At 32.8% G+C, this 12,951-nt stretch overlaps 1 protein-coding gene across 1 annotated transcript; it reads left to right on the top strand.

Moving 5' to 3' along the window:
• Nucleotides 1-9,572: 9,572 nt before the first annotated feature.
• On the top strand, nucleotides 9,573-12,605 carry OTP84 (Tetratricopeptide repeat (TPR)-like superfamily protein). The gene has a single exon (XM_011102304.3). The coding sequence runs from the start codon at nucleotides 9,714-9,716 to the stop codon at nucleotides 12,507-12,509; it is 2,796 nt and encodes a 931-aa protein (XP_011100606.2). The 5' UTR covers nucleotides 9,573-9,713; the 3' UTR covers nucleotides 12,510-12,605.
• The last annotated feature ends 346 nt before the right edge of the window (nucleotides 12,606-12,951 follow it).

The following is a 12,951-nucleotide window of genomic DNA, read 5'->3' on the forward strand; positions in this document are numbered from 1 at the left end:
TATTCTTAAATTCGAAACTAACTTAAGTATCAGAGTGCTAACCTTTTGTTTTGCAGGTCTTCTTTCTCAAGAACTTTCACTCAATTAGCCCAAATCCGATATCAAGATCCAAAAATTTTGGACCTATGCTAAATCGCACCCATAACAAGTATTTTAAGACTAAAAAATAAAAAGAGTTCAATAAACAAGTGAACTTGATTTAGACAATCGATGATTATGACATTTTGAAAATTTCTTTATTTTTTTCGAAAAATAATTTTTGTAAGAATAAAATTAGATTTTCAAGATTAAAAAGTAAAGATCAGGAATTTGTTTTGAAGGTTTTAATATTTTAGGAGAATAATTGAAATTAGATGAATAGTTGAGAAACAATAATTATATTTAACCGTTAAATAACATAGTAGCAGAGATAGAGCAGTAGTGGCAGTGTTGTCTTTTTTTGGAAAAATTGCATAAAATTCCCATGTTCTTTCAAAATTTAAATATAATAGTTTATAAAATTTTAAAAAATTTATATAATTTTTAAGTATTCTTATATTTATTTAGTATATTTTATAAACAAATATTAAAATATATTTAAATTAAATAATAATTTAGTGAAGTATTTAATCTAATAAAATTTAGAAATAATAAAAAATATTAAATGTTTAATTTAAATATATATTAATAGTCTTAAAATAATATTTTATATAAGTTAAAAAACTTGATATAAATTTTAGGTATTTTTATGTTTATTGAGTATATTTTATAAATAAATATTAAAATATAATTAAATTAAATATACCATATAGCCATGACCGAAGGTCATGGGGGATCGAAGAAAATAATAAAAATTTAAATCCGGCCATGAGGCGGTAGGAAGAACCGACCATGTAGGCGGAATGCACAACAGTAAAAAAGTAAATCCGACCATGTAGGCGGAATGCAAGAAAGAATATTTTTTATTACGATAAATATAAAGAGAAACGAGTACCATAAGGAAAGGCTGAGTTTGGAACCTTTTACATAGGTTTAAACTAATAGGTATGAATTTTGGTCAGAAAATACCACACTAAAGCCCCAAATCAACGCCAAAAATTGGCAAAACCGGGCAGCGATGGCAAGGCCGACCTCATTCATACCCATAATTTAAACCGACGACCCAGAGAGCCTTATCATTAAGTTCTCTCAATTTCTCCTTATGTTTATCAGTAATGAAAAATACTCTTTTTTTTTTTTTTTACATATATATATATATATACATATAGCCATGCTATCTCTGTTATACTTGGATAATTCAGCAGCAGCAACTTAGCCTTGCATTAGGCTAACAAAAACAGAAACAAGAATGGAAATAACGAATGCAAAAATTTAAATAAGAAAACTTACAGGTGGCTTCTTCTTATGCCAAATGGAAAGTTTTTATAACTAAGGGAAAAGAAAGAAATTACAAGTGGAAATGCCTCAGCTTCAGCACATGAAGGCTTCCGAGGGCTTACAGAAAAAGGGGGGAGAAGGTTCTATTTATAACCAGTGGGTTCGGACTTGAAATTAATTCAGCACGTCCGCATGGCCTCCATCTGCCAAGTGTCCTCTCATTTTCGCCAAGTGTCCTCTCATTTTCGACACGTGTTATTCGGTCAATTTTTGTTGACTTGCCATGCTGTCAGTTCATTTCTTCATGAGTCTGGAGAAGCTACTTCCTTCCGACTCTGATCCCGACTGCTTGTGATCTTCTTTGTCTTCAGATGATTCTGAAATGTCCATTTTTTATTTTCCTTTAAGTGTCTCCCGGATTCCTTTGAAAAGATTTTCAAGGAATTCTTCTTGAGAAGATTCTTCAAATGGATTTTAAGCTTCCCCAGCGAGACAAGAAAATTTATTTTCCCCATTTTTGCTTGAGGTCTCCATGGGAGAAGCAATTCCCGAAAGATTCTTTTTCAAATCATTTTCCATTTGTTTGAGGTATTCCTCAATCATCTGATTTTTAGTGATTACCCCCTTCTTATTCAGAATTCTCTGAGAATATGCTCAAAAGGATTGGGTGCCTGATTTTCTTCCTTTTCTGCAAGAACTTTATATTCCTGCAATTTTTCCTCCATCACATTGATGATCTCTTGACCATAGTATTTCTTGGTCTCGGGGTCAATTTGCATTAGCTTGTTCCAGAATTTCGAACAAAACCTCCTTTTTATGCAAGGGATTTTCTGTAGGGTAATTCCTACTTCTGGCAGCCATTTCCAAATCCATGGGATAGAGAATTCAGTGAAAAAATAGAGTGAAGCCATTCCTTCTATCCATTTCCTTGATTTTTCTACTTATATTATTTTCGGCGAATAATTTAGCCATTCTGTATAATATTCCTGGAAGATTTCAGGAAGAATAGTAATTGATGGGCCGAAGCTTATCCACCATTGGTATACCCAATTTGGTATCTCTTGTTGAAAAACTAGTGGACAAATTTTGAAAAACCATGTATGTTTTCTTTTATAATTTTCATAGAGGAAAGCCTTATTGAACGCCTCAACATAATCCCAGTAGTTAAATTTTATTGTATTTTTTAACTCTGAGTGAAAGTATTCTTTTTCCCCTAAGGGGTTAATTCCCCATTCAACAGCAGTGATGAATTTTTTAATTACTGCTTTGGAATAATTGAACTCCTTCCCATTGCTAGAAAATGTGTGATTAATTTCAACACTTTGAGTAGCCTTAAGGATATATTCGTAATGTGCCCTAGGCTTATAGGACCCTGCTGGAAAAGATGCTACATTAAGATACCTCTTCATTAGATACCATGGGTCATTTTCCCACCTCAAGTCATCATTTTCAAGGAGTATAATTATCTCATGGTGTTCGCTAAATTTGTAATTAACCAATTCATCTTCATCTTCCTGCAACATTTTTGCATAAGAGGCTGATGATTCATCAGTCGTTAATTTCTTATGTTCCTTTTTAAATTCAAGGAACTGTTTGAAGAGTTCATTCTCTTCTTCAGGGATGTTATTAAATTTTCCTATTCCTGAAATATTTTCTCTTACTAAGGCTCTATTCCCATGCCTGACAATATCACCGGCTCGGAACCTACCTCCTCTCTGATTAGAGGAGGAATTTCTTCCTCTTCCCCTTTGGGGGAGCATTCCTGAAAAACAAAGATGATTCATTAGCCTGCATAAAGACCAGCAATTTGCTGATGGTATAGCAAATTTGCTATCCAAAGTTGTTTCATACGATTTTCTGCAGTGACATTTGCATTTGGAAATTGTATGAGAATATCAGAAATTACTTCCTTGACTTTATCAATTCATTTTCTGATTATTTTTTGAATTCTTTTTAATCTTGTCTTATATTCAATTGGTTCGTCCCAAAATTTCCAATGGTAAATAGGCCAATGAACTCCATTCATAAAATATCTTTCTCCTATGACCATTTCTTCAATCCAACCATTTGGAATTGTTGAGGAAATATTCATTCCTCTAAATATTTCATTATCAAATTCATCCAGATTTATTTCCATCAATATATTCTCTTGAAAGGAAATCAGGGAGACTATTTGTCTCTCCTTTAATATATTCAATGGAGAAATTAAATGGGGCAAGATATGCCTGCCATCTAGCAAATATTTGTTTAGAAACATCATGTTTAAAATCTTTATTAAACATAAATTTAGCAGCAGAACAATCTGTCCTAATAGTGAATTCTTGATTAAGTAAATCATCTTGAAATTTTAAAACACATTTAACAATTGCAAGAACTTCTTTAGCAACCGTAGCATAATTTCTTTAGGCTGCCTTCCATTTCCCTGAATGGAATCTAACAAGGAATTCTTGTTTATTTTCATCAATTTGTTTTAGTATTCCTCCAAATCCAATATCAGAGGCATCTGTTTCAATAATTTTCTTCCAATTTGGATTAGCAAGAGTTAAACATGGTAATGATTTTACCTTTTGTTTAATTAACCTAACTGCTCTTGTATGTTCATTAGTCCATTCTGATGGATTCTTCTTAAGCCTATCATACAATATTATTGTATCTTGGGCAAGGTTCTTATAGTAGGGGGCTATATAATTTAGACTGCCTAGAAATCTTTGTAGTTGAGTTTTGTTAGTAATTTTATCAGGGAATTTATCAGCGAATTCAATACTTCTATAGATGGGTATAATCTCTCCCTTTTCAATATGATGGCCAAGAAATCTGACTTTTGTTTGAAAAATGCTCATTTTTTATTTTGATAAAACCAAACCATTTTGGATAACTAAGGTTTTAAACATTTCTAAATGCTTAAAATGGTCCTCAATACTATTTGAGAACACTAAGATATCATCAATATAAACAATGATAAAATTAGAGAATTGATTAAAAATATCATTCATAATATTTTGGAATTCTGAAGGAGCATTTTTTAGTCCAAATGGCATAACATTCCATTCATAATGTCCAAATGGGACTGTGAATGCTGTTTTGTATCTATCTGATTCATTTATTTGAATTTGCCAATATCCTGATTTCAAGTCAAATTTTGAGAAAATTATTGCCCTATGTAACCTGTCTAACAAGTCCTTTTTATTAGGAATCGGATACCTTATCCATTTTAAGACTTTATTAAGAGGTTTATAGTTTATTACGAGTCTAGGTTTTCCTCTTTCTTTTTCTGCATGTTTGTTAACATAAAATGCAGTACATGACCATGGTGACTTTGAAGATCTAATTAGTTTTTTCTCAATTAAAGAATTAATTTCATTTTTACATAATTCTAAGTATTCACTATTCATTTGGCATGGTCTTGCCTTAGTGGGGATGTTCGCTTCTGAAAATTCATTTTCATAAGGAAGGTTAACAATATATTTTTTTCTATGCCAAAAAATATTGGGATGTTCATCACATATTTCTAGTTCAAATTTATTTTGGATCATTTTAATCTTCCCTTGTAATTTAGGATTTTTAAGTAATTCATTTATCTGTATTGAATTTATTTCTTCCTTAATAAAGCATATTTGGTTAGTTTTAGATATTATTAAATCTTTTATTTCATTTATAACCCTGTCTATTGGTTGGGTGATGAATTCAAATTTTATTATTTCATTATCATAGGTTCCTATTATACCCTTTTCATTAATATTTTTTATCGGAAAAATCTTTTTAAGGAAAGGTGTTCCAAGGATAATTTCATTAGTTAAATCTTTTATTAGCAAGAAGCTTGTTGGAATACATTTTTTATTATTACATATGTAAGCTTTTGGAATTTTAAAGCTTATATTTAGTTTTTGGCCATTGGCAGATGATAAAGAGTGGGTCGTTTTTTCAAAATACCTAGTAGGTATAAGGCCTTCTTTAATACAGTTAATATCTGCTCCACTGTCAACAAGAGCCGTAAATGTTTTCCTAAAATTGTTATTTATTAAGCGATCAATTTTGACATTCCATTTTTGACTAGTGACTATTTCTAAAGTGGATAAAAATTCTTCCTCGTATTTTTCTTCTCCTATTTCCCTATTATTATTTTCTTCTTCTATTTCTTTATTCTTACTAATTTCAATCCTTTCAAGTCTGTTTGTAAGAGACTGGTTGTATTTTTTAATATTCTTTATCTCTTCTTTTAACTTTTCGACTTCAATTTTGAGATCCTCTATAGTAGAGGGGTTATCTTTAATGGAATGTTTTTCATTAAGTAATTTCTTGACCTCAGCTATTGTATATGGTTCAAAGGGTTTATTAATAGTCCTATCATGAAATGGGATAGGCTCAGATGTGGAGGCATTATTACTATCAATCTTGCTTAGGATAATGTCCCTAACTTCAGGATCCTTTATTTCCCTAAGTAATTCAATAATATGATTATCTGTGAGAACATTTATTTTTTTCATTTCTTTAAATTTTGCCATTAATTCATAAAATTCTTGATGTGAATTATCTTCCTGCCTACATGAGCAAGATGGCTCTTCTTCTTCAGATTCAGAAGTGGTTGATGAATATTCAAAATTCTCTTCGATATTTTTAAGTTCATTTTGCTCTTCCGATTCTTCTGATTCAGAGGATTCTTCTTTTTCTGAAAATATTACATTGAGTATTTCTTGTTTTTCTTCTTCTTGTAAATTAAGATTATTTATTTTCTTTTTCAGCCTTCTAGCTTTTTTGTTTCTGCATCTATTAGCAAGATGATCTGTTTCTCCACAAATATAGCATCTTCTTATTTTCTTTGTGGTATTATTCTTAGCCTTCCATTCATTTTTTCTAGCTAAGTCTTTTTCTTTATTTATTTCTTTTCTAAATTTTCTCTTTTTGTACCTTTTTTCCTTAAACCTCGAAGTTCTATTCCTAGAGATTTTTGATTTATCGGATGGTTTCATTTCCATCCCAAATTGGGCACAAAACTGTCATAATTGGCTTTTCTCTGTCAAATTTTGTCTTTTAATTTGTTTATTTAATCTAATTTCGTTGCATAAATTTAATCCTTCCTGAATGCAGGTTCCAATTAACTTCCCATAAGTATATTGATTATAGTTTATGTGCAGGTCTCCTTTTCTTAGGACATTTCTAACCCTTTCTGCAAAAAGATGGGGGAGGCCGTCTATAAATTTAGACTTCCAATGAGAATCATTTGACTTTGGGAGTTCCATTACTCTACTGAGGAATACATCTTTGTACCATCTAAATGAAGTTAATGTTTTACATTTTAAATTCTGTAAAAGTGTTCGAATATTTTCACTATTATCTGACCATCTACCTGTAAAAAATGCTCAATTATGTTTATGGCTAATGTATAAACTGCTTTCTCTTCTGAGATATTATTTTCAATTTTTACTGTATTTAATATTTCATCTTTATCAGTTTGGCTGAGATAATTATCCCACCATCCCTTTAATTGGCCAGTAAATCCAGCTATGATCATTTTTGCAATAGCTTTATCGAAATTATTATTTCCTTTACAAATAGTACTGTACATCATCATTCTATGTATAGTATTATAAATTTGTCTTTCTGTAAATCCATCAATGTTCCATTTATAAATTTGTTTCCCATTATAACTATGTTGGTCAATTATCTCTTGTTCTTCATAAAGGACATCTTGGGGTGTTGGCCTAGGATAATAAAATTTGGTTTGCATTGGCTTCCTGGCAAATTTTTCTATTTTGTTAATTTCCTCCATAAATTCGTCTTCATAATCCTGAGGATCTCCTTCATTATTTAGAGTATTTAATTTTAGAGTTTTAAATTTCTGATCTAATAGCTTTTCTAGGTCTCCTATAGGTTTTAAATTAAAACCTACAATATCTGGGGGTGGTTGTATTGAGGGTCTTGCGATAATTTCTCCTCTTGTCTCTTCAACTATTGTTTTAGTTGAGTTAATTTCCTTTTGCCAATTCTTTTGCCACTCCATAATCTTATCTATCTTATTATTTAATTCCATAATTTGTTCTCCTATAACATTTAAGTATAAGTTGGCATAATTTTGCTTCTTTAGTAACTCATTTATTTCTGTTATTGTAACTATTAAGGTGTTATCTTCAATTAATTTGGAAAATGCTTTAAAATTAATCTCAGTTTCATTAGAATTCATTTTGAAAGGTTGTTGAGGGGGAAAGACATTATTAAGGATTTTCCCGTTTTCTAGGAAATATTTTCTCTCTAACACATTTAAATATTGTTTTGAATATTTGGTTATAAACCATGGAACAAAGGTAACTTTCTTATTCCATACAAATAGTTCCTTATAGAATTGGTTTGAAATCTCATTTTGTTTGTCAGGAGGGAAATTTTTAAAAAACCATTTTCTAAAGGGTTCCCACCTTTTTTTTGAAAATTCTTCCTTAATTTCTTTTCTAGCCAGGGATCCCGGACTAAAGTCGATCATGTCTGTATAATTTTCCAATGGAATTTCATAAGCAATTATGTCTTGTGTATTCATTTATAAACAAAAATTCGTTTCTGAAGTTAATTCTTCATTTAGCTTAGGATCCTTATATACTCCTTTAACAATATTATTTGGTTGTATCCTTATTTCTTCAACCTTATCATAATTTGAGCTATTAGTTTCTTCTCTGATCTGGGATGTGGATGCTCTAGATGGGGTTGTCACCTCTATTGGTGATATATAAGACATATTAGAATATCTTGAAGAGCAACTTCTTAAATATTTCGACTGATTAACAAAATCTATTATAACATTCCCTTCTGAATTTTGTAATATATTAATGTACATACTTTCAGTATTACTTCTAATGGGGACCTCCTTCTCAATTACCCAATGTTCTGGAAACTCTACTTTGCTCCATTTTATTTGTCTCCTAGTATTAATTCTTGAATTCTGTAAATTTGTTTCAAAGAATACTGTTTGTTCAAGAGTTTTATTATCTTGTGTCTTACAATTAGGATTGAGTGTATGGAGAAGCTTATAGTAAATTCTATAACATATACATATTAATTCTGATCCAGGTGTATAATTATATTCATGGGTCTTAACATTTAACGTTAGTGCATCAAGTATATTAACATCCGACATAGATAACTGTAGATTTGGGTAAACATTAAAAAATACTAGCCCATGGGCTAGACTAGATTGGATTATTCCTATTAGAGATTTCTTCCAGTCTAAATTTCTGGCATCTCTTAGGGCAGCTAAAAAGCTTTCTGGTAAACCTTCTAATGTTAGAGGTTTAAAGGCTATTTGAACAAGACCAATATGTAAAAATTTATATTCTTCTTGGTAATGCCTTATATCCATAGAATCCAAAAGTTTTATTACTTTTTCCTCATTATCAAGAGAGATAGATTCTTCAGTAGTTTTTACTACCTGTTTAGTTTTCCAGAAATCAAATCTTCCGAAATTGTAAATTAATCTAGAATTTACTTTAGGAATTGTCCATTTATTTAGTTGATCTAAATTCCTTGGGAGTTCATACTCCTCTTTTCTTGCATTCTTTACGTGACTGCTATTATTATCAAATAAATACTGCATATTAAACAGAAAGATAAAGGACTGTTGAATTATCCAATATAACTTCAACAACATGTTTATCATTAAACCAAATTATTTAGTTTAACAAAATTTAAATAATAAAAAATATTGAATACTTAATTTAAATATATATCAATAATTTTAATATAACATTTTATATAAGTAAAAAAATCTGATATAATTTTTAGGATTATTATATTCATTTAGTATATTTTATAATAAATATTAAAATATATTTAAATTAAATAATAATTTATTTTAATTAATAATATATAATATTATAAGTGATTTTTATTTATATTCAAATAAAATAGACAAATTGGACATTTGCCTACTTAAAACCCTATTTTTGTGTAATATATTTGTTAGAGGATATAAAGTTGCATATGTAGTGAAGAAGAAAGGTATTTTGGACCATTGCACTACCAAATAGGGTAAGAAAAGACCCCACTCTTATTTCCACCGCGTGTACAACACTTGGACAGGGAAGGTCTTTTTGCAAGATTTCAAAATTTACAGAATTTTTTATAAATATTTATTTAATACAGGCAAGTTTTATGTAATTTTGGGAGAAGACAGCTCTTTTTTTTAACTAGAATTAAGCAGTAGACACAGCAGAAGAAGATGGTTTTGTTGGGTCATCTGATTGCCTTTTCCTCCATTTGGCTTGTTTTGTCTGACTTCGTATTCAGAAGACCACTGACTGTTATTTACTTTTGGGGTCTTGTTTGAAGCAAGATCCTAAGTTTGATCCAAATTTGTGGTATATAGTATAGTTTAAATGGTGTTTTTGGAAGACCCCACATCCCACTTTTGTATTCAACATTTGAAGCTTTCTTTGTGTTGGTTTTTCTCTAATTACAAGAGAAGCCTCACCATTTTCCTCTCACTTCCATTCGCTTACTACTCCCAAGTGATTGTATTCTTCATCGCCTACTCCATCATGTCCCTGTCCCCCTGGACATGCTCTCTTCTTTCTCCTCCCTCACTTTCTCTCTCTAATTCCCCCCAAACCCAGACTCCCCCACCACTCCTTCCCGACCCCACTCGCTCCAAGCGCTCATGGGTCGAATCCCTTCGCTCCCTCACCCGCTCTAACTCCTTTCCACAAGCCATTACCACTTTCATTCAGATGCAGGTCTCCGGCGTCCTACCCGATAATTTCGCTTTCCCCGCAGTCTTGAAGGCCGCCACTGCCCTTCAAGACTTGCCTTTAGGAAAACAGATTCATGCCTCTGTTGTTAAGCTCGGCTATGATTCTCTCTCCGTCACTGTTGCCAATACACTTTTGCATATGTATGGTCGATGTGGGGATGATGTCTGCCAAGTTTTTAAGGTATTCGATAGAATTCCCCAGAGGGACCAAGTTTCTTGGAACTCCTTGATAAATGCTTTATGTAAATTCGAGGAATGGGAGTTAGCTTTAGAATCTTTTCGCTTAATGGGATTGGAGGGCATCGACCCTAGTTCTTTTACTTTGGTAAGTGTAGCTCTTGCCTGCAGTAACTTGAATAAGCACGATGGATTAAGGCTGGGAAAGCAGGTTCATGGGTATACTCTGAGAATCAATGAACAAAAGACCTTTACAAACAATTCTTTGATGGCAATGTATGCAAAACTAGGGAGAATTGATGACGCTAAGATTGTGTTCGAGAGGTTTGCTCAACGTGACATGGTTTCTTGGAACACAGTTATTAGTGCATTTTCCCAAAATGATAGGTTCTATGAAGCATTGGAGTACTTCAGTTGTATGAAAGACCAAGGATTTCAGCCTGATGGTGTCACATTTTCAAGTGTGCTTCCTGCATGTTCCCATATGGAGTTGTTGGATCTTGGAAAAGAAATCCATGCTTATGTGATCAGGAATGATGATTTTGTGTGGAACTCCTTTGTGGCCAGTGCTTTGGTAGACATGTATTGCAACTGTAAACAAGTCATAAGTGGGCGTAGAGTTTTTGATGGTTCACAAGATCGGAGGCTTGGACTCTGGAACGCCATGCTTGCTGGTTATGCCCAGAATGGGTTTTATACAGAGGCAGTGATGTTATTTATGAAACTGGTTGCTGTCCCGGATCTTTTCCCGAACCCAACCACAATGGCTAGCGTTCTGCCAGCTTGTGTCCATTGTGAAGCTTTTGCAGATAAAGAGGCTATGCATGGGTATGTTTTGAAGTTGGGTCTTGGAAGGGACAGATATGTGCAAAATGCATTAATGGACTTGTACTCTAGGATAGGACGGATAGAAAACTCAAAGTATATATTTGACAATATGGCGAGTAAGGATATTGTGTCTTGGAACACGATGATAACTGGTTACGTGGTTTGTGGTTACCATGAAGACGCCCTAATTTTGCTGCATGAAATGCAAATAACTGGAGGGACAAGTGAAGAGAATGATGACTTTGATAATAATTTCAAGGTCTCATTTAAACCTAATTCAGTAACACTCATGACCATCCTTCCTGCTTGTGCTGCTCTAGCAGCTCTAACAAAAGGAAAAGAGATTCATGCTTATGCCATTAGGAATGCACTAGAATCCGATGTGGCAGTTGGAAGTGCATTGGTTGATATGTATGCCAAGTGTGGTTGCTTAGATATGGCTAGAGGAGTTTTTGAGAGCATGCGTAACAGAAATGTAATAACATGGAATGTTATCATTATGGCTTACGGGATGCATGGAGAAGGAGAAGAGGCCTTGGCACTTTTTAAGAGGATGGTGGCTGAAAGGACCAGAGGTGGAGAAGTGATGCCAAATGGGGTTACATTTATTGCAGTTTTTGCAGCATGCAGTCACTCTGGGATGGTTGACGAAGGCCAACAGTTGTTCCAGAGTATGAAAGAGAGCTACGGAGTTGAGCCTAATGCTGATCATTACGCTTGTGTAGTCGACTTGCTTGGTCGAGCAGGTCGGCTGGATGAAGCATTTGAAATCATCAACTCCATGCCTACTGGACTCGACAAGGTAGGGGCATGGAGTAGTTTGCTCGGTGCTTGTAGGATCTACCAAAATGTGCAGCTAGGGGAAATTTCAGCCCTTAAACTGCTAGAGTTTGAACCAACCGTTGCTAGCCATTATGTTTTACTTTCTAATATCTATTCTTCGGTTGGGCTTTGGGAAAAAGCTAATGAAGTTCGGAAAAACATGAAGGAAATGGGGGTAAGGAAAGAACCCGGATGCAGTTGGATTGAATGTGGTGATGAGGTTCATAAGTTCTTGGCTGGAGACACGTCACACCCCCAAAGCGAGCAGCTGTACGAGTTTCTCAGCGATTTATTTACCAGAATGAAGAAGGAAGGGTATGTGCCGGACACATCTTGCGTTCTTCACAATGTTGATGAGCAAGAAAAGGAAAACTTATTGTGCGGACACAGTGAAAGATTGGCAATTGCTTTTGGTCTCCTTAATACCCCTCCTGGGACAACTATTCGGGTGGCCAAGAATCTGAGAGTTTGCAACGACTGTCATTCTGCTACAAAATTTATCTCTAAGATTGTAGATAGGGAGATTGTAGTGAGGGATGTGAGGAGATTCCATCATTTCAAAGATGGAGCTTGCTCTTGTGGGGATTACTGGTGAGGTATATTTAGGCATTGAAGATGGAGATATGGATGTTGTTGTAATATACTGATTATTCAAATACCATTATTTAACACGTATGGAGATGATGAATGACTTTATATTCTATTTCAGTTTCACTGACATGGATATAAAGCAAGACATGTAAATCAATCTTAGTAAAGATGCTCCAATGAGGAGAGACTAATAAAAGTTCAAATGCAACCATGCTGGATACAACAAAAAACAATAGCCTTTTTGTACTTGTCATTTTACTTGGTAAAGTATGTTTTATTAAAAACATTCTCAAAGTGATTTGAAATTTTATTCAAATTTATCCAAAAATAATCTTCAAAATTTATTTTGTTTTATAAATTATGTATACAAAACATATTTTACAAAATAATTTATTTATATTAATAAATACAAGTAAATATGTGTAAATATATAGTGCATATAATTT

This window comes from Sesamum indicum, linkage group LG12, assembly GCF_026168435.1.
Source record: "Sesamum indicum cultivar Baizhima isolate 11 linkage group LG12, ASM2616843v1, whole genome shotgun sequence".
In the NCBI taxonomy this organism is placed as follows: Eukaryota; Viridiplantae; Streptophyta; class Magnoliopsida; order Lamiales; family Pedaliaceae; genus Sesamum; species Sesamum indicum.

Bases quoted from the DNA above. Each gene is read 5' to 3' on its own strand.
- OTP84 (XM_011102304.3), top strand. From the start codon at position 9,714: ATGGTGTTTTTGGAAGACCCCACATCCCACTTTTGTATTCAACATTTG.